Source organism: Oryza glaberrima, chromosome 11 (genome assembly GCF_000147395.1).
Source record: "Oryza glaberrima chromosome 11, OglaRS2, whole genome shotgun sequence".
Taxonomy (NCBI): Eukaryota; Viridiplantae; Streptophyta; class Magnoliopsida; order Poales; family Poaceae; genus Oryza; species Oryza glaberrima.
The window spans coordinates 11,290,746-11,314,072 of NC_068336.1; the positions used below are offsets into that span (position 1 = coordinate 11,290,746).

Genomic DNA, 23,327 nt, shown 5'->3' on the forward strand with positions numbered 1-23,327 from the left:
GTGACCTCTAATCCAGAACGCAATGCCGCTCGTGCTGGTGCGTTCCCGCACTACTATGCCGCGGGACCGACGACCTGCCGGCCAATTGCGTAGAGATTGATTCACGGTCCCGCATGATGGTTATGCGGGAAAGGGAGCGGTGCCTCACGACGGGACCAGATCGGTGCCGCATATCCGGGATGCAGAACCGCGTCGGTAGCGCACCACGGTTCCGTGGGAGCAAATCGGTCCCACTCTCCGCCACGTTGCCACAGGATAGGGCCGCGGGAACGACACGGTCCCGCTCTTCTGCTCTGCAGGATCGGGCCTATTCCGCGTTTCCGCTGCGCGGCACCGAAGCAGCCGCCGTTCCTGCATGTCCGCGCCGCACTTGCTTTGCGGTCCCGTGTTTCCGAACCGCGGATTAGGTATATTTCTGCTAAACTCTCCAATGCCAGGTATATAAATACAAATTATTAAAAAAAGAGTGTATTTCCAAAATTCTTTTCGAGATTCAACACAGGTCACCTCCTTGAAACAAATAGTTAGACAGAAAGAGTGAATCAATGTCTTGAGTCCTATATGAGAAATATGACCTTCCAAGAGCACCAATATTGGTATTCATGGTCGGTGTTGGCTGAGTGGTGATATACCACATATCATACAACTATCGAGATGACCCTATTCAAAGCATTATATGGGTACACCCATTCAATTGGGTGGGTTTAATATATTTTAATGAGTCTAGTGTCTTGCATCAAATTACGATATTTTTAGAGTGTCCTCAAGAAAATTCCTTTGTGGTGTCCCACAGCTAATTACGCATTTGAGTGTCTTGGAGCAAATTTGGTGTAATATGTAATATCCACCCAACTGATGAGAGATAAATCACATAAAATGGCAGCTTTGCCCTTATCTTCTTCTCCCTTCTCATAGTCTTCTTCCGACGCTCACTCGCAGTGAGCTCCATTGGCTTGTCCATTGTGAACAACCGCTCGGTGCAGTCGATGGCGCGGTTGCACATCATGCCACAGGCGCCAGTGAGATTGGGCATCGCCAAGCCGGCGTGCATGGTGAGGTGGTGCGCTATGGTGCTGCCGTCCGAGTCACCGGTGACGAACACGCGGCCGAAGTCAGCAGCCTCGGTGAGCCAGTCATCAGCATTGTCCAAGGTGTGTTCCCTAATCCAGTGGAGGAAACCCGTCGCATCGTCAACTGCGGTGGGAGGCGGTGCTTGAGGGCGAGGCGGTACCTGATGGAGAACACGACGGCACTGGCATCCCTCACGTGGTCGTCTGGCCGGGGCACGGCCACCACGGTGGTGCGAGTGCAAGTGGCTCCGGCAGCTGCGCCGCCTCCGCGGTCGCCTATGGTGTTCGGCGTCCAGTAGCGGTGGCCTCGACATGTTGCATGACCATGCTGAGCAACTATCTACCATGGGCAAGCCGGTGGAGCTCACTGCGAGTGAGAGTCAGAAGAAGACCGAGAGAAGGGAGAAGATAAGGGAAATTTGTCATTTTATATGGTTTCTCTCTCATCAAATTGGTGGATACTATATTTTAATACGTCCACTATACTATAAAAAATTACCACACTTTTAGAGTGTCTTTGGCAAATTGACGTCTTTGTGATGTCCCATAGCTAATTGCAATTTTTTTAAATGTTTTATAGCAAATTTTGTCTACCTAAAATTGCAGCCCTACAGGCGTACATCATTTGGTATCAGGGGCTCTCTTAAGCTGAGATCAAAATTTTAGGGCCCTTTCACAATTACTAGGAAGATTGGACAGGCTGCTTAGAGACTCCAACTTCAAAGGGCTCCAATATACATCCTATTTTTCATGTCAGCCAACTGAAAAAACACTTGGGAGCTCATGCAGTTCCAATGGCCAATCTGCTATCTGTTAGACCAGACGGCTGGATCAAAACTGAACCAGTTGTTGTATTGCAAAGGAGGATGGTGCTAGAAGGGGAGAAGCTGTGACTCAATGGTTGAATCTTTGGTAAATTTATCACCGGCTGAACCACCCTGGGAAGATACCACTGTGATCCGAAGTATGTTTCTACCTTTCAATCCTTGAGGACAAGGATTGTCTCGAGGGGAAGGTAATGTCGGAATCTGGAGATGAGAAATGGACTGAATATGTTCTGAATTTATGAATCTCTGAGGATGCTTAAGCCAATTGAAGAGAAGAGGATAAGGAAACAATTCAGGAGCGGATTATGAAGATCGGACGACTGGTAATAGACGAGGCATATTAGTTTTGCATCTGGGAGCTTGCTCGTTGTCAGGAACCACTGTTTACATTTCATTTTGTCGCTTCTCTGTTTTCCTCTGCTTTTAAGCTAGCTCTCGTGTGGAACCAAGGGTAGATACTGAATGTACTATAAATTGAGATGCCTTATGGCCAAGGAATGGATATGAACAAACTTATAATTAGCTTTTATTTCAAAGTAACTTAGCTTTTGAGCCTTTTGTGTCTTGCGTCATACACTAAATTTCATGCAGTGGGGGATGGCAAGCAGCAGCGGACGGACGTGGGTGACAACGAGCCATGGTGGACAATTGGAGCTGGATCTGAACTGAGGGTTGCTATACGTTGAGCCGGCGGCGGCTAGCTAGGATTTTTAGGATTTTACTCCCTTGCTCTTGCTCCGGTACAATATCAATATACAGGGAGGAGAAATTGGGAATTGAACTTTTCCTGGAGTTTAATCCTAAATGGCATATCAATTATATACACTAGTGATAGAAAGTTACTTTAATACTTTTCATACAAACTATCTCATATATACCCTTAACATACACAATGCTAGACAACTGCAGTCTTGTTTCTACGTGTGGATTGAATAGAAGCCGTGATGCCCAAAATATATGAAACCCTTAACCATTTGCAATTTTGATCATCATATACATCTTTGCAACATTTTCTGCAAAACGTTTATATAAATAAATAAATAAATAAATAAATAAATGCAATAGAACAAATCAATTCCTGATGTTCCCATTCAACAAGAAAATATAAAGCCGTGATGGTCAGAACATGTGCAAAATCTTACAAAGAGGGAAAGTTAAACTTGATACAAAACTGAGAGCACACATGCATGCCCAGAAAGGTGAGTCGACCATGAGTGTGTATATAATCCCTTTTGTTCGCATCAATGGCGCGATAGGTGAAAGCGAGGACGGTTCGTGAACTTCCGTCCGTTAGCTTTGACATAACGCGTGATGCCAAAGCAAAAACCAGACCATAGTAGTGACAGCACCAAATGGAAAACATCATTACGTGCTGCAAGGAAATGAATCAAGTTAGTATGACAAAGCATGAAGAAGGATCAAATTAAACTTGTTGGAGTGAATTTGGCCTAGTGACTTGGTTATGTATTTGTTTCCACATAGTAATATGTTGGCTGCAAACAACTCGTCAAGTTTACAACAGTTGAGTGCCTCTAATCTGCATAAATTAACTTAAATCATTGCCATTTCGGTAGGATGAAATAGTACCTCTTCTCAGTGACATTATCAAGAATATCACGGCAGCCAAAAGCAGAGCAAAAGCAAGGCGGAAGGACTGCAAATGAAAACTCAAGTAAGTTCTCCACTAAAATATCCTAATTTAAATATGGAAAAATATTGTAGGATCGTAAAGGGCCTTTCCCACCCCAAAAGCTAGCCATTGAGGTGAGGAACTCCCCCACTTATATCTTAAGTCCCTCAGCCTTTCACCGTGTATAGACCCCACAGAACAGGCCCACGGTCCATTAGGTATACGGGCCCCGCAGGCACCCACGGTCCATCAAACCTTCACATACTGTGTCCATCGGGTCAGATATGTTAACCTAGCCAGGCTCTGATACCAATTGTAGGATCGTAAAGGGTCTTTCCCACCCCAAAAGCTAGCCATTGAGGTGAGGGGCTCCCTCACTTATATCTTAGGTCCTTCCACAACCAATGTGGGACTATTCAACAAATATCTCCACTAAGATATGCATAACGACATTCAAATGCCCATGCAACTCTATCGACACGAAAGAACTAAATTGAGGGAATACATCAGGGGTGGGAATCTTCGCAGGTAATTACACTGCTGGTTACCGGCCAGGAGCTCCAAACCAGTTACTGGTATTTCCGGTCAGAACATTATGAGCTGTATATTTTTTGCAGCATTAAGTGTGATAAATACTAAGTCATTAAAAAAAAGCACGCATTATCCATGCCATAAGTTTTAATACAAAATTTTCCATCAAAAACTGGTTCATGGCCGGTTACGGCTGGTAAATGGTTTGTGAATTAAAAAAAATGGATATAGTGGTTTTCCAGAAAGACTGGTATTCAAAACCTTGGTATGGATCATAGCATCACCGCTGTCAACTTATCCTAGCAAGTAGATGGAAACATCAAAATTATGCATAGAAATTCATTGTAAATTGCAATCCTTTTAAGCATGAGAATTCAGAACCAAGAGTAAGAACAATAAATGCAATTCACGGTATGCAACTTAAGGATTATTCATCTGTAAAAAAAAAATCTCAAGTAATAGAAAGAAAATAACCAACCGCGTGATTCTCTATAAGTCCTTTGGTTGGAGTTGGCATATCCCGACTAACTGAGGATATGTGATGTCCTTGAAGAAGATCCATGGCATCCTATACAAGACAATAAACAAATAATGAGTTATCACTATGCCTTGATCCATCATTACCAACGTAAGGGATCTTTTCTTCACTCGTCCATGATGTCTTGGATAAAATAGCAAACCTAAAATAGCAAAATCCAACTCACTCCAGCCCATCAATGGTGAGACCAAGTAAGCAACATACCTGTTTAGTACCATCTGCAAAGTTGTTCAGGTAATATCTAGCCATTGCATTCCACAGATCATTTAAAATTCCCTGTGTAGTTCGCTTTCCGTACCTAATAAATAAATAAGATATAGTTAGGTTAAGAACAACAAATAACTAATTAATCATTATTTGTTTCTAAAGATCCAACAACCAAAAGAAGAAATAGATCATAGACAGCGGATTAATAGAGGAAAAAGTGAAAACATGTGGCAATGCCATTGGCAGAACGATAGTATTATTTTGCACCTTATGTGATCATGTAGTTTGTCAGTAATTTAATTATAATACTGCACTCTCATGCATTAGAACTGTGTCAACATCTTAGGCGTCAGCTCAGTCCTGATACTGGGAAGTAAGCAACTAAACATAATCCAACAAGTAATTTTTCTGATGGTGACGAGAAGATAACTTTTCACAGCGAGCAAGAAATAAATCAGTTTAAAAGTTGCCATTATAAAGGTTTAACTATTGAGGAGATTCACAACATGAAACTAGAGAAAATGTTTAGCAGGCTAGGTGTTAAAGGATCTTACAAGTTACAAAACCTTTGCTTCATAAGGAAACATTAGCAACTCAGCTTAAACGTGCTTATGGTTGCAATCAAATCATTACTTCTTTTTCTGAAATTAGTAGGTCCAAATTGTGCAAAGGAAAAGGGGCTAAATAAGAGAATTCACAAAAACTTGTAAACACAAATTACCGCACAAAGTCTCCCTTCAAGGCAGGAGTTCCAGAGTACTGAGTGCTTATTGCATCTCCATGGTTGGCCCACACTGAAAAAGAAGTCAGCAATTGTTTAGGACCAGCAACATTGTGAGACAAATGTGGGGGACATACTAACAAACATGTTTAGTGAATATCATATGCAACACTTACAAACTTTGTAATCTGCATCAAATGCCGGATAATCGCTGATTGTATTGTTGTCACCAAGAACACTGATTTTTTGCAGTTGGCTTTCCAATATTTTTCTCCCGATCATGCTCTGTTTTGTGTATTAAGGAGACTATTGTAGTTACATACACATTAAAAAAATGGAGAAGGCCAAAGAAACAAAGTAATTGCTCAACAAAGAATAGTAATTGCTCGAGAAAGACATAAGGATCCCCACACAACTACAAATACTTTGAATGTAATATTCTAGCCCAGTAGTTGCTACTTGCTAGTGATGTAACCCATGGTGTGGTTTGGTGAGATTAGTTCCACATGGAGCATTGTTGACGCCCGTAAAATGCTAAAAGTGATATTTTGTACTCCTTAAATACTTATGAATAAATGAGGTATTGATAAATGCTGTATTTATTTTGGCACTAACCTTAATGTATCCACGAGTTTTGGTGTGTCAACAAGTTTTTGGCGGTAAGCCGGTAATAAGTGCATCAACATATTCAAGCAAAATCAGGAAGTTCAAAAAAAATGCAAGAACAATGCCAGGCAAAGTATGCAACGGCCCAACCAGCCTAGCCAACCAAGGGATGCAGTCCGGCCGGTCCCAAACCAAGCATGCAGCCTGGCCAGCCCAAGCTTACAGCCCAGCCGGTCCACTCCGTAGCCCAGTCGATCCCACACCGACATAAGTTGGCTAGTCCCACAAGATGCCTTAGCTGCTACTCCACCTCCTTGTATGCTCCATGCAGTGTGGGAGAAATGCCTCAGATGCCACTTCATTCCTCCATGCCTGGTGGAGATGAAACCCATATGCCCAAGGCACTTCTAATATAAATAGGGGGCTCCACTCTCACTTCACTCGCCCCTCTTCTCGAGAGGGTGGAAACAGCTAGGAAAAGATAGTTGACAAGGAAAGAAATCTCAGAGACCAGAAAAATACTATAGGCCGGAATGCTAACACTCCAAATTTGTACCACTTCGATGATTTTTTCTCCCCAATGGAATAAAACTCCTATCCCTTCAATCCGGTAAAATTCTGATGTGATCTTATTATTTCTTTCTAGTTTACTATTTGTTATCTGTCGGTACCTCGTCTATTCACACTTTATGTTTATATTATGCATGTCTAGTTACTCTATGTTTAGACTTCAATTGGTGCATGGCTATACATTTACAAGGAATGTGGGTGACCCAGTACTGCCAACAACCCTTCTCTCAAATGGATCCAAACTGAAGTTATCCAATGACAAGGATGAAACAACATATCATTTATTTTTTGAATGTCCAATGACAAGATCAATCTAGAATGTGGTGATCTGCTCGCACATTCTTGTGTAACGAAGGTTTATGCTCTACTACCAACCAAAGTCCATATCGACTAAACTCCTCACGTTGTGTAGAAGTGTTAAACGAAGATACTATGGTCAGAAATCCCTCAGTTTGTACCTACCTAAACTCTATATGTGGGACTAATCGCACCAAAACCACAGTCCGGGCTACAAGAGCCACTATTATTGGGCCTAGTATTAAATTCACCCCGTGAAGGTTTGACACCATGGCAGTGCATAACTAATGTCTAGAACCACCCCTAGGTACATAACCAAGTTTTATGACCTCCATGAGCCAATGCATATAACCCCATCAATCCCATTGTTTGATTGAAGAAATTAAATTGGAACAGGATTGGTTAAGAAAACCTTCTCTTTAGGAGGTGAGAATTATGTTCTATTTTCAACTTTCCATTCTCCCCGCATTTTTCCTCTACTTCTCTACATGGCAAACACATCAATCTCATTCAAGGCAGCCACATCGAAAAATCTCATCCATGGCAGAGTGCTTCTTCTAGGATCGCCTCCTCTCTATTTTCTGTGTTGGTTGGATGAATGATGCCTTGCGCCCTTCCCCCACACGGTCAGAAGTCTATCATATCACCTTCTTTAAGGCAGTTCGATGATTTCGCCTCCCCAGACTGCTCCATTGTTCTAGCTGCCTCCACCTCTGGCACACGCAATGACGTCGGCCTCCTTGTCCAACTCTAGGACAGGGCACTACGGCCTCTCCCCATCTGGCGCAGCGTGCGGCATCCTCTTCACTAGCTTCAACGTCTCCTCATAGACCAGAGTCATGCATGCACCATCGCTTTTCTCTCACCGGCTGATATCCACGCAGCGACCAGACATAGCAAAAGCTATCATGTGCGAGGTGGGAAGAGCTCATCTAGCAAAATTTCTGGTACAACACCGTTTTGCATCTTGGTCGAATATTCTATCATGTTGGATGAACTCGTCCCGGCTCATTCCACTTCGTCCTACCAACCAAATTCAGGGTGAGGGCCTCGTCCAAACTAAACACTATCTAGAAGAACCTAGGAGCGATTATGTGATGTTCTGTATCTTTTGAAAACTGCACTTAGATTACAATACTGTACTAAAGTACATCCCATTCTTTCAAAAAAAAATTAAAGCGATAGTTACCACATCAGCAATTATTTTGTTAGTATCTAGAATTACATTTCAAAATATCATGAAAAAGCTGTCCTTGGAAGTATGTACCTGAGTTACATTAGTACGATCCAGACAATCGACACAATTTGTTCTAACGGTTCCGGTCTGCTCTTCCATTTTCTCACCTTTACTATTTAAAAGGAAGTACCTATGCCATACAATTAAAAAGACTATGAGAACAAAGAAATAATATGAGTTTGGATGAAAGGGATTCTTTTGGGACATTCCTTGGGTTTTAATCCAAATTCCTCACCAAATTTCAGCTAGGAGGTTTTATATAACATATGTGACCAAAAGTGTCAGATGCAGCTACCATTTTGCCATTTGTTTTCTTGTTGTGTGGGAAAGGTAGATGTGAAATGTTTTTTTTTTCTCGCCATGTAGAGATGGCAACATAAGAACATAGAAAAAGAAGCAAAATAGTTTGACTAATGTACGATAAATTTGCTTTCCCTTTGACAGGAACAGGGCCAAAACTAGGAAGCATATAGCAAAATATGTGTACGCTTTTCAATGCATGTATGCTAGTCCCTACTACCAATAATTGTAAGTTATAATGAAAGAAATATTAAACGAAACAAGGGTTATTAAACGAAAGCACATTACTGCATATATGCTATAGTAGTTTGGCAAAAGAAGGAACTGAATAGTAAATCAGCTACATTATTCTCTGCATGAAATGCACTGATTTTTCAAATAGAAAATGCAGATACTCACACTTGCAGAAATGTTAAACAGAGAAAAATTCTGTAGAAGAAAACTCATGCTAACATATACTCTACCAAATCAAATGGCATTTTTTGAATGTATAAAATCAACCCCATAATCTTATAATAAATGCAAAGATATTAAGATTTGATATGTAAAATGTTATTAATATATTTCATTTTCATGCAATTATATTTCTAATTATTTTGATAAATATATAATTTGAGAAGGCGATGATCAAACATGTGCTTTAGAGACTGTCAATGTACCAATGTCATGTGAAGAGGTATTATACAAAAATTATAAATGATAAAACATGTAGTACTTTGTATCTTCTAGCAACATACCTATGCTTCTTAAGATAATCCTCAATTTGATCATACAGTTGAGAAAGGCGTTCAAAGTGAATATGACCACAGATTTGATGGAAGTCAAAATGCACAAATCTGCAATAATTAGGTTTAATGCAATTATAAACAGTAAACCACAATAGAATAACTCTAGAGTGGAGCAAAACTTACCTTATATCTTCACTCAAGATAGGCTCAATTGATTTTGCATATCTTTCATACAGGCGACCTTCGCCACCATGCTGAATATATTAACAAGGTATATGATAGGTGAAAAATATCACACAGGAGTAGAACAAACTAGTACCACCACCGCATATTACTAGCATGTTAAAAATAAGAAGAGGCAAAACTCCTAAACATTTAACTAATTCTAGAGCAAACAATTATCGTTATGTAATATAAGCTGAAATGAACTAGTTAATTCTATTTCAAGGAACAGAATATACAAAATCGGAGATAAAAATGCAATTTATGGAATGAACATGGGACACTATTCGTCAAAGTGAAGAACTCTTTTTTCTTTTTTCTTTTTTTTATCTTGGTTATGGACATACTGAACTCAGTTGTGGCAGTCTGCGGATCATGGATATCTCCTGGAGCCTCTTGCTGTCACGCAAACAACACACCGGGTTTCTCTGTATGCGGCTGATGTGGTCATGTTCTTGTGTCCTACAAGTGGGGACCTATCTCTTATCAAGCAGATTTTGGAGTTTTTGGTCAGATTTCTGGACTAAGAACCAATATGATGAAGAGCTCTTGCATTCCTATTCACTGCTTGGAAGATGATCTGGAAGTGATTTCTAATGAGTTGTCTTGTAAAGTGATGAGCTTCCCTTGCTCTTATCTCGGACTTCCTCTTAGAATATGTAAACCAACCAAGACAGAATTGTTGCCCCTTGTGGACAAAGTGGCAGATAATTTACCATGTTGGAAAGCCTCTTTAATGAATAGGGCGTGCTGGCTTATAACAGTAATGGTGGTCCTCTCGGCTTTTATGCAATGATGGCGTTGGATCTCTAAGTGGGTGGTCAAGGCTATAGATAAAAGGCATCGCGGCTTCTTATGGAAGGGAAGAGAAAACACTAATGGAGAAAATTGTTTGATCTCTTGGGATCGTGTGTGTCGGCCTTTGTCCTATGGAGGCCTTGGTATCCTTAACCTAGAAAAGATGGGATGAGCATTATGCATGAGGTGGTTATGGCTTCAAAAAACTGATTTTGCTAGACCTTGGGCTAGTTTATCTTTTCATGTGCCTCAGAACGTCCATTCTCTTTTCAATGTGGCTGTCAAAACTATAATTGCGAATGAAGAAAATACCAAATTTTGGAGCGATAGGTAGCTGCAAGGGAAAACAATAGCAAAACTGGCCCCTAATCTCTTTGCCTTGATCTCTAAGAGGCAAGGAAGCAACGTACTGCGGCGCAGGCTTTGGAGAACAACAGATCGGTGGCTGACATACATGGGGAGCTATCTATTCAGGTTCTTTACGAGTACATGACCATTTGGGTTTTGGTATAAGAGGTGGTTCTGCTACAAGGTGTACAAGATCAACATGTTTGGAAGCTAACGGCTGATGGGATGTATTCTTGCAAATCTACCTATGAAGCTTATTTCCTGGGATCGATCAAGTTTGCTCCTTGGAATCACATTTGGAAGAGTTGGGCTCCTCTTCGCTGTAAGTTCTTCATCTGGTTGGCCGTCAATAATAGATGTTAGACAGCCAACCAACTTGCTAAGCGTGGATTGCAGTACCCCGCGGCATGTCCCCTTTGTGATTAAAGTGAAGAATCCGTCAAACACATTTTGATTTCTTGTGTCTTTTCTTGCCAAGTGTGGACGGCACTATTCTTGAAGCAAGGGATATCTGATGCAGTGCCTCAACCTTCAACTATTTGTTTTTTGAGGTAGTGGAGCCAAGCTACAAATGACTGTGTTTTCAATGGCGCCAATCCTAGAATTGCGGCGGTCTTGCAGGTGGTAGAGAATGAGGGTAACCTTTGGTGTTTAGCAGGGGCATTTGCCCTCCAAAAGTTTCTTAATGGAGCAGCAAACCTAGGCAGCTAGCGCTTGCCAGTATTGGCTGGGGTGTGTGGGTGTGTTTTTTCGGTGAGAGTACTCTGGTTCTCCTACTTTGTATTTTTGTTCTTTATTTTTCTTCCCCTTAATGAAATGAAACACATTTCTCTTGCTTTTTCGAGGAAAAAAATGAAGAACTCTCATTCTGGTCCTGCAATCAAGACAACCATATGACACAGCCTAGATGATTTGTAGGGGGGTGGGTTTGATGTTGCAACTGTGTGAAGTATCAAGATGAGGCCCTGGACCCTGTGGAATGGCTAAGGATCTATGATGTGGTTCCAGATGGCAAGGGATAGGTGAAACTGGTATTTCTTTCTTCAATCATGCGGCAGGACTTTCATAGATGAAGTTATCTAAAACCACTAACATCTAATGAAACAACAAAATGACTTATCCAGAGATATGCATAATTAAGACCAGTTTTATCTAAATATGCCAACAATTAGACTTCTGAAGACTGTGTAAAGTCTGACAAGCTGCCTTGAGGCCAGTCAACTTGCACACCAATGGTAGGGAATCCCAACATGACTGTTATACATGACAAACAGAATGAAGAGACTGGTTTGGGTCCAAGAATTCAATACTTACTGTATTGACAAGATCAACAGCCACGACAGCTCCATATTTCTTTTGTAAATCATGAAAATGCCGTTCAAGTACACGAGGCTGCAGAAATCAAATCCAAGAAAATTTATGACAAGAAAAGTATAAGCAATGGCTACATTGCAAATACTTAAGTTAGATCTTCATAATATGTACATGAACTGAAGGGGTAGAAATTAGTGGAGCAACAACAAGAAATTAGTAGAGCAACAACGATAAAAAGGAAAAAAAATCGTATGATGAGAGCACTCACCGCCTCCTCTACTCTGACAACATCAAAACTAGGTTTATATGTCAAATCAACAATTTGTTCCCACAAAAAAGGCATAGAACCTCGAACCTGCAATACACATCAATGTAACAAAGTTATCACAGAATATAAAAATAAACTGTAAGCCAAAATAAATATGAAAGGTGCTAGAAAAAAGTTGGGAAAACCTGCAAACTTTTAGTGTCATATTCACCGCTAGTATCAAGATACAAATAGGAAGACAAGAAATCTTTTAGCGTACATGAGCTGTCATGATTGACTCTTTTTTCCTTTTCGATTGTTGATTCCAAAGATAAATTGGAAACAAAATATGAAGGTTAACATAACTTTACGTGTATGCAAATCATTATTTTTTCAAAAAAAGAAATGGGACATTGCATCATGTCAATTCCTCAAACGGGGACACTAGCTCCCCTATGTGTCATTCAATTGAGTGAAGAAACTTACTTGCACATATGATGCTGTAAATTCTTTCGATTGCATTATCTGCTCTGATTCAACAAAATTTGCAGCATAACCCTCTGGATCAGCTCCTCGCCTCCACATCCGGGTACCTTCAACAAAGAACAGCTCGTAAATTCCTAAACGATCATTGACATTCAGTTTCCAAAAATAGTAAAATAGCAAATGAATACAAATTTACCTTAGGTTCTAACTACGGTAACATTTAATGAAAAGAAAATGGCGAATAAGCTTTTGATGGTTCGTAACTCTTACCTATCCTACGTGTACACCGACGTGCAATCAGGGTCACATTTACCTTCTCTGACCCAACTTCTGCATGGATACTCTGAAAACCTGATATTTAGTTAAGTTGCAGAAGTTCAAATTGACATATGACCTTAACAGAAAGGTAACCTAAATATAAACTATCATAAGTCATCTAACATCTCAGGTAATAAGTTGAGATGTTACGATGAGGTGAAGGATACTTCCTTGAATGACTGGTAGTAAGTATTGGTGCAGCTGTTGAGGGACAAAAGGGAAATCAAAATTAATTGTAAATATTGGTCACACGATCCACAGTTAATAACAACACTAATCTTACTTTGTTCTCAATTAGAGGCTCCAACAAGTAACCGTTCCAAAGAAATCTTGGTTCTGCCTGCAAAAGGTATAATTAATTAATCTGGTGCAAAAGTAACCAGTAAAGCATCAAAAGACTTATTAACATGTCCAAAGTGTACTCATGTAGTTTATTAAACCATTTCATTTTCTGCAGAAAATTCCTCCTATGCCACTGAGCGTTCCTTCAATTCCTTATTATGCTCCTGCTTTTGCACTCACTTAACTGGTTATGTATGAAAATGGCACAAGAGAAATAAAATTTGCACTCAAATGACGTTCAAGAAATGGGAAGTATATAGTGGCAAATAAGGTGTTGAGGGGTTTATGGGATTTTCTCGCACTACGTGCATAGGGTGGAGGAGGCAACTGTGTCTTCAAAGTAGTAGAAAAAAAATCATGCTCCTATCACTTTTACCACTACCATCAAACTCTATTAGTTGATTAAAGTTGTTTTGGATTACTACCCTACACTGTTTTGGTAGTGCTGAAACCTAGGCAAGTTTCAGTACTACCAATTATTTGGTAGGGTCCATAGGATTGTATTGATTTGGTTTGGTTTGATGCCAATTATGAGCCTATTCTTTGTAGGTTAAGACAGCTTTCGACTGCTGCCAATTTGGACATGGGCATTGCCAAAAATATGGCTCCAACCCAAATGCATCACAACTACTATTCAAGTGGCCAAAATATTGGAAGGGGATGTCTTGGTATCAAACCAAAACAGTCCTTAGTATTACTAAAAGTGTGGTCAATGACTTAATTGTAAAAAGGTAATAAAAATAAGCGGTGGATTGAAAAATTATTTGCATAAGTTGTTACAACTCAATTTTTCATTTTGTTTACGGAACAGTTTTTTCAGTGAATACCATCAAACAAAGTTTTAAAAGATATTCACTGTGATTGCTAACCATGCTATGACATGTTTGTCTTTCATTTGTATGTCGTAGCTAGCGTTCATTTCTATTTCCGATTGTCTTTATGAAAAACAAGATGTCTTAATCATGACATGGGCTCCATCTGTGTGTTCTTTCCTTTTTTTGCACCACCTTTCTCACTGTCCCTCACAGAGTTATAACATTTAATAAGAAAGCATAAAATAAGTCAATGAACATTTCACTGTCCAGGTCATTATAGAATACTTGCAAGTTTGGTACTGAGTGGCCAATGCGGTCTTGCAGGATGGTAACGTTGGAAGCTCACAAAGTCGGAATCGTACACGTGCAAACCAGCATATGAGTCCTTTGTTGGCACAATCAGATTCTCACTATGCAGAAGACTTTGGGAGAGCTAGGCACCCTTGTGGTGCAAGTTTTTCTATGTCTTCCAATTAATAACCATTGCTGGACGGCTAATCGCCTTGCCAAGCGCGGACTGCCACATCCTGCTACTTGTATGCTTTCTGACCAGGCTGAGGAATCCATTAATCACATCCTAGTTACTTGTGTCTTTTCCCAACAAGTGTGGTCACTAATTCTCCAAAGGTTGGGGCTGATTTCCATTTCTCCAAGTCAAAATTCTACTTGCTTATGCCGTTGGTGGCCTAAGGCAGTGTAAGAGGCATTGATCAAAACTCCAAAAAAAAAGGGCTCAATACAGTTATCATTTTGGTGGCTTGGGAAATCTGGAAGCATAGGAACGACTGTTTGTTTAACGGCGTCAATCCTAATGTAATGTCTGTCATCCAAACGGTGGCAAATGAGTATGACCTATGGTGTATGGCCGGAGCTTCTAAGCTCACATATTTCCCTAGTAGGTCGCTAACCCCGTTTGGGTAAGGTTGTTTTTGTTCCTTTTCATATGTAACCTCAGGTCCTGTTTGTTTGTAGGGTGAGGGAGGGTTTTTCTTCCCTCCTCGTTTTTTTTTCCTGTCCTAATGAAATGATACGTATTTCTCTTGCATATTCAAGAAAAAAAAGGTCAATGAACCTTAAAAGAATCCAAAGGATAAGCTTGAAGATTTTGCAGGATGCTAGTAGAATCATTACCAATGGGCACAGTGTTAGCAATATTCTAAAATACGGTGCAAATGTCATCACGGAAAAATCAAAATGTAACATCAGCTTTTGCTAATTTCTCCCACCACATCCTTCTTAAGAAATCAGGACAAGGAAATAAAAGCAAACATACTATATTGTACATCTAGAAAATATTTTTAAACTGAAGCACATGAATATTTTATTCTAGGTACACTATGGACTTCTGCTTGCTTCTTGGACCTGTTCATTGAACTGAGAATCTTCCATTTGACAGTCTATTTAAAACTAGAAACTATAATTTACAAATTAAGTAAGAATCTATTGTGTGACATGTTCCGATATAGCTTTCATGCATTTGGTTCATTTCGCCTGGATTTGTATGATAGCTATTTTCTCAGGAAGGAATATGCTAACTAGGAGTGTGTGGTATTATAAATTGAGTTTCTTAAATGGAAAATCACATCGTTACAATTTTGTCACACGTGACTTCTCAGGAAAAAATATTAACCACAAATTGAGCATCAAAAATTTTTAGCTGCAACTACAAATATCGGCCACTCAACATGGCTTTTGTCACAAGGAAGAGACCATTCAACATTTGTTTTTTTCAATGTCATGTTTCTCGCTTGGTATGGTCTGTTGTTCATATGGCTTCGAACATACAACCTCCTCAAAATATTACTCACTTGTTTGGGCGTTGGCTTACTTGTGTTCCTAAAGACATGAGAAATCTGCTTTTGATGGGTGCAGCATCTCTTTGTTGGTCCATATGGCTAAGCAGAAACGAGGTAATTTTTGATAACAAGGTGGTGTCTTCTCCTTTGCAGGTTACTACTTTAGTCACCCGGTGGCTACGCACCTGGGCCATCCTCCACAAACAGGGACTTCGGGATACTATTGCGGTGGTATCGCAACGTTTGGATTAGGTGGCATAGGAGTTTTTTACCCAGGAGCATGGGTGGCGATCTAGTCTACGGATTGATAGCCACTAGTTTCTGTGTTTTGTGATGGGGAAGTGTTCTTAGGTCCAGTTTTTTGGTTGTGTGCATTCTATGCAGAGGCCGGGGGTGGACTCAGTTGGAATGTATCATCTTGGTGTATTTAATTGAGTCTTAATAAAGCTTCCATTATCTAAAAAAACAAATATCGGCCAAATGAAACACATTGCATTTAGAAAATTTTAACTTCAATTCCATCTTTCTACATCACATGTAATCCACTGATCTAATAAGTAATAACCAAATATACAATTAGGTTCCATAATAAGGAAAGCGGTATAAATCATGTGAAGATGTTGAGGACAAGCTATAGAAGCTTGCAGATTATATAAGAGAGGATAAAAAAGATCAGGAATTTCATGCACAAGCAAACCACGGAATTATGTAAGGAGCTAGGCAACAAACCTGTCTCCAAAGTGGAAGTGACTTAAACTGATCTCCTAGATCATGCAGCCTCTGTGAACTACAACATATAAGGGGCAGAGATAAATGCTTAACCAACTTAAAACGAAAGAAGAGGAAGATAACAAAAAAAAAAAGAAAGATGGAACCCCCTCTATACACTTCAGGCAAATGTTTGCAAGAAAAAAAAAGGCATAATATTCATTGAGGTACCCACGTTAGTGTTAAGTTGACATCATAGGAGAAGTACAGGCCTATAGTCCTCTCTGCTGCATCCAGAAGTTCCGAAAATTCTGATTCCATTTTCTTCTGCAAGAGCTTTATGGAATGACTAATGGAATATGGATGGAAAGAAATTGTAAATAAGGCCCAAATAATCACTTCCAAACCTGCTCAGCAGAAGAAGTATTTAACGAGTTATTGCATGGCAGAACTTTTAGTCCCGTCAATTTGAAAATTGCATGACCCAAGTAGGATCCAACACAATCACGGCCAGTGATCACAAGAAAGTACGACCGAACTGCAAGTTTGAGCACTCCAATCACACCAAAAACTATTCTAACTTTAGGATTTGTAGAGGGACCACGAGGTGGCAACTCTTCCACTAGACTCATTGATCCATTTGTCCGATCAACTGACAGGAACAAATCAGCAAGACCGTCAACTGGTTCAAATACGTAACGGTCTGCAAACTCCCACAGCCTTAGTCTTGTGTGTAGCTTTGGTGAAGGGCATGCTTCAGTTGCAACACTCATCGTGTGATGCCCTGATAGAGGAATACATGAGTAAATGTTAAATCATCAGAATGATAAATATGGGCCACAGATATAACCAGTCAAGACATGTGATGCCCATAATATACTGGAACAATAGTAACAGATGATACCTGAATAATGTTATCGTGCTCTTAAAATAACCAATAACAGTACAAGTGTCAGGATTTTCCTAGTAAGGTTAAGCCTATTGTAATCATAGAATACAAACACATGCACATTAAATAACATCCTTAAAAAACTAATTGGGATTTGTGGGCCATGGAACCAACATCCTTCAGCATCTAGAACTGTTAGATAGCCATGGTCCGATGATCATATCATATCGCATATAGCAAGACAAAAAGAGCATATGAGACAAGAAGCCAAACAAGTATGACGAAAAGGGCCAGGGAAGGTACCCTGCCATGTATCCTTTTTATCACAATAGATATATAGGGAAATCAAACCGGATAACTATAAATGTCAAATAAACAAGAAAGCTATTACATAAGAATGCACAGATAATATAATGTGAAAAGAAAATCCATAACCTGATTTTAATACTCATCACATGATCCTGACCTTGCATCATAAAAAATGTACACAGTTTTCTATCAATCATGCCAACAGTGCCTAGGACTCACATTTTCCTTTTTTCTACAAAATGCTATTCCATGATTTCATATAATTATGCACTGACAAGTCAATATTCATACCCTAAAATTAAAATGCAAAACGCTCCTCACACACCCGCACCACGACGCAAAACCGAGAAATTTTGGCAAGCAGTACGTTCAGCGCCTCAAGATCGATCCATCACGGTCTCACTGTCAAATCATGCGCCCCAAAATTTTGTATAAACAATTCAAAATTGCCGTAGGAAACGAAGCACACAAAGAGGGATTAGATCCTGACGCACCTAGCACTCCGGCAGCGGTAGGGGTCGGAGGAGAGTGGAATGGATACGGACCAGCGGCGGTTGGGGATCGGAAGAGGGTGGAATGAATGGATTGGAGAAGGGGAATCGCCTCGGAGAAGTGGAGAAGGGGATGGAACTAGCGGTAGTGAGATGAACGCGGGAGAGGGAAGGGCCACACTAGAAGCGGGGCGATGGTGGCCATTTTTGGTGGGTAGCAACAATGTCGGAGGCCTGGCTGATAAAATCCTCACGTTCTAGTACTTTTCCTTTTTTTTTATTATTTTTCTTATGGATGCGACTACAGGAGCGCATGCACTCGGTTGTGCTAACCAGCGACCATGCTTTTTACCAAAAATAGTGCAGTGTGTATCAACTCGTTACCCTTCTTACTAAAAAGTAGTAGCACCTGCCACTTGCATCCTCATTACCCATCTAAATTTCAAATAATTTTTTCTCTTAAATTACTTATCTGATCTACGACCCGATTACATCGTTTCGTTGCAATTATATCTGTACATCAAGATCTTACATGATTATATTATGATGAAAAAAATATTTATGCTTGTAAATCACTTTAATTATATACTAAGTTACTTTTATCATAAATATATATATATATATATATAAGAGTTGGATTTTTTACACGCAAGTTCACATGTACCCACAAGGCTAGTATATTAGGTGCTAACAAAATGTAACATACATGATATTTACGTTATACTATATTTTTTACAAGTGTAAAATACCTTGTTTATATAATTTTTGTATTTCTTGTATGCAAAACTTGTTTATGTAGTTTACCTTGTTTATATAAATTATCTTGTTTATGTAGTTTTTGATGGTAGGATATATATCATTTTGGAAATATCATTTTTGCAAGATGACAATTTGGTGATATAGTAGATATATTGTTTTCTCATTTTGACTAAATATCATGTTATAAACAAAATAAGGGTTAGAAAAATACAATGCACTAGATATATAAATGTTATATATGATTATTATTGAAAAATTTATTTGGTAAAAAATACAACATACATGTTATACATATAGTGAACCAACCTAATCCTAATTATATTTTCTCCCTATAGTAAGCATTTATTTCGTTAAGGTTAGGTACATTTTGCCGCACGAATCTTAGAACACATCAACAGTGTAGATTGTAGGTACATATGAACCCGAGTGCAAATCTGTATTATATATATACACACACACGCAAAATGCCCATGCGTTGCATTGGGTGAAGCAAAGAAAGAAAAAGTAGTAGTGAGTGTGTGGGGGGAGTGTAAAGCCACCAAGGTTAATTGAGCTCCTTATAGTCAAATCGAATATTCCCGGTGCAAGAAAGACGCTAACATGACATAATTATTTGATGCTCTAAATCCACTTACATGGATTATTATAAGAAATCAATTAATACCACTATAAAATCTCTATAATATAAAAAAATAAATTTTTTTGCCGGTACTTTAGTACGTCATCCGTGTATGAGTCGGTTTTTAACTTCGTTTACTTTTGGAAATACATTTTCGTATTTGAGTTAGTTTTTAAGTTTGTTTGTTTTTGAAAACACAGAAGGAGTCGTATAAGAAATCTCTTTAAAAAAACTCGCATGCTAGCTTGAGATGATCGGACTCCTAATTGCAGCTTATGACTTTCTGAAAATATATATATCTAAGCAAATTTAAATAGTGAATTTCACATTAATTAAACAGTATAACAATAATAAGATTAAAATAACCCTCACCCGTTGCAATGCACGGGGATTTTTATAGTGAATACTAAAATTTGAAACCATAAAAAGTATTTATTTTTATCATGAGTCAGTTGCAATGTACGGTTATTTTTTTGGTCATTGATATTGATAAACACTTTTTTATATCATAAAGAGTACCCATAGTAGAAGAAATATTTTTTGCTAGCTATCAGATCAAGCTCACTGCACTCCAGTAGCAGAATCGTTTTCACTAAAAAAACAGAAGGAAATCGTACGATAAATAGAAAAAAAAAGTGACGTGGTTAGGTGTCCTACGGCGAATGAGAAATTGACGCGGAAAACAATCTTGATGCAAACACAATTCATTTTGTGGGTGATTACGTGTTTTTCTTGAAAAAAAAAGCATGCGATTGTTTTTTATATTTTAAAAAGTAAATCATTTTGTTGGTGATTACGTTGTTTTTTATTTTATTTTTAAATAGTAAAATAGCATCTATTTTTATCTGATCTATGGTACACGTGAGTCCAAACTTTATAATTCAGTGTTTATAACGACGTGCAAGCCTCATATTTAAGCAGGTGCTTGAGTGCTTCTCAAACTGTGGGGAAGTTATTCGTGTTACAGTACCACGATGCTACAGTCTCGGTTGCTACAGTACCGTGCAGTACTGCTGGCTGGTGCTCCTCTGTTATGTGGGCTGGCTGTTGGGTTGAGACTGCTGGGCCGGCCTTATACTGCTTTGGTTGGGCTGCTTGCTAGCTTTCTGTTTTTTCTTTTCTCTTTTATTTGTGGGTGTAAGAGATCTCCATCACGCTTACGGATTGTGGATTAGCGACAAAATATTGTGTGGGCCCATGCTTAACGACGGACGAATGATTAACCGGAAGCTTTATTTATTTTTTTAATTAGGTACTGCGGACTCTAATATGTCGTGTTTTATTGATGACGAAAAAAAAAGATGTTTAATTTTCAAATTAAAATTGATTCATTATAAGATTTCTGAATCATAAAATATCTGTTGAAGAAAGCGGTGTTAAACTTTTGATTTTCCAGTGCATGGTCCGTGCTAGTGGCGGAGAGAAAAAAATTGGGATTAAATAGAATTTGAGATGTGAGAGGCAAAATAGACTTATTCTGAGTAATAATTAGTGTTCAATTTTTTTAAACGGTAGTGCAGCATATGAGAGGCCGGCCCGTACTCAGTGCAAAAGGTTAGATGAGAGGCCGGCCCGTACTCAGTGCAACGGTAGTGCAGCATATGAGAGGCCAGCCCATACTCAGTGCAAAAGGTTAGGCATAGGAATAAGTTTACCGGAGGTCTCTCAACTTAACAGCGAGATTTTCTGAGGTCTCTTAACCACAAAACCAGAAATCTCCACCCCTAAACTATACAAAACCGTTCACTCAAGCTCCCTAGGCAGTATCTATAGGTGGTTTCGCTGACGTGGCATCCTAGTCAGCAAAAATAATTAAAAAAATACGTGGGGCCCACATGTCAGCCCTGCATATTTTTTTGGCAAAATTTGCTACAGGACATCCAAAAAACGTGTAATTAGCTAGGAGATACCGCAAGAATGTGTATTTGTTGTAGGGCATTGTAAAAAACTGGTAATTAGCTGATGGGCACCAACAAGATTATTTTATTATATTTGGAGGAATATAAGAGAGAAACAAGCATTAAAGACTAGTTTACCCTTGCCTCAAATTAGTTAGTCTTCACTAATCACGTATTCTCATCGCCAAGCAAAGAGCAAGAGAGAGGAGGCTCTCTCGAGCGCAGCAGCAGAGTCGTGTCGTTTCCTCCGAGGGCAGCAGCAGTCGCCGCTGCCATCGCCGCTTTCTCGAGCGCAGCCATCGCCGCTCCCTTTGCGCTGTCGTTACCGCGCACCGGACCACGTGCACCCTCTGCGCCGTCGTCGCCGCTCCCTTTCTCCGCGCATAGGAACCATCGTCGCAGCTCCTATTTTCCGGAAGAAGCAACCGCCGCCGCTGTCGTTTCCTTTCTCCGCGTGCACTGTGCCGCCGCCACCACCGCTCCCTCCCTCCGCAAGTTGCCGCTGCGCCGCCATGTGACCGTGCGAGGCGTGGCGTCGGCGCCGGCGGGCGGAGGCGGCTGTTCAGTGCGTTCCGGCGGCTGCGGGTGCGGTGGCTAGTGGCGCTGTACCGCTGCTCGCTGCGGCGGCTGCGCGCGTACTACACCAAGGCGGTCCAAGACCTCCTCGAGGGCGCGACGGTCATGAGCACGCTGCACTCGTAGGCTGCCACAGACTGCTCGTTCGGCGCCGCGTTCACGCCGGTGGTCGTCGTGAAACAATAACACCAGTGGTTGCTCCTCCTCCTTCGCTTGCAGGACATGAAGCCATGGAGTAGTAGCACCGGTGACGGCAGGTGAGCGAGCGCCACGACGATAGGCGAAGCGGCGGCGAGCAAGGTTGAAGGCAGCGGTTGAGAACAGAGAGAGAGAAAGAATAAGAGAGGGAGAAAAGGATAAGGAAGAAACAAAATAGAAAAAGAAAAAAATCAAAAGGTACTCCCCCCGTCTCATAATATAAGGGATTTTGAGTTTATGTTTGTATTGTCTGATCACTCGTCTTATTCAAAAAATTTGTACAAATATAAAAAACGAAAAGTTGTGCTTAAAGTACTTTGGATAATAAAGTAAGTCAAAAAAAATAATAATTTTAAATTTTTTTGAATAAGACGAGTGGTCAAACAATGCAAGCAAAAACTCAAAATCCCTTATATTATGGGACGAAGGGAGTAGAACCGTACTTACACAGCTGTTTCTCTCTCTAATTTTTTTTTAGATATAATAAAATAATCCCGCGGGTGTCCAGCAGCTAATTACCAATTTTTTGCAGTCCCTACAGCAAAAACGCGTTCTTGCGATGTCTTCTAGCTAATTACACGTTTTTTGGATGTCCTGTAGCAAATTTTGCCTATTTTTTTCTTCTCTGTTCTTCCTCTTCTGTTCTCTGTTCTCTTTTCTCTCTTCTCTCTTCTCTCTTGACTTCTTGGGTGAGGGAGGCCAGCGGCGGGCAGCGAGCGGCAGCGGTCGGCGGGTGGCGGGTGGAGTGGCGGGTGGTTTCGCCGGCGTCATCTCTTGCTGGCTCCCAATACGTGCCGCGACCTGGAGCCCCGCGCGCGTGGCGGCGGTGCTCGAGCAGGCCACCGCGGGTGACCTGCTGACCATCGCGCTCGACGGCGCCGGTGAGCGCGTCCAGAACGTCGACAACGTGCGCCACATCATCTTCGGGCGGC

General features: G+C 40.3%; 1 protein-coding gene across 1 annotated transcript; it reads right to left on the minus strand.

Annotated features, from left to right (window-relative positions):
• Positions 1-2,938: 2,938 nt before the first annotated feature.
• Positions 2,939-18,547, minus strand: LOC127754960 (phosphoinositide phosphatase SAC7-like). The gene is made up of 19 exons (XM_052280566.1): positions 18,349-18,547; positions 17,064-17,440; positions 16,892-16,983; positions 16,678-16,735; positions 13,279-13,335; positions 13,163-13,196; positions 12,948-13,028; positions 12,678-12,784; positions 12,213-12,299; positions 11,945-12,022; positions 9,446-9,516; positions 9,272-9,370; positions 8,265-8,364; positions 5,701-5,809; positions 5,525-5,597; positions 4,801-4,894; positions 4,537-4,626; positions 3,485-3,551; positions 2,939-3,269 (listed from the first exon to the last, which is right to left on the minus strand). Exons 2-19 carry the CDS (start codon positions 17,427-17,429, stop codon positions 3,139-3,141), a joined length of 1,794 nt encoding a protein of 597 aa, XP_052136526.1. The 5' UTR covers positions 17,430-17,440; positions 18,349-18,547; the 3' UTR covers positions 2,939-3,138.
• Between the last annotated feature and the right edge of the window lie 4,780 nt (positions 18,548-23,327).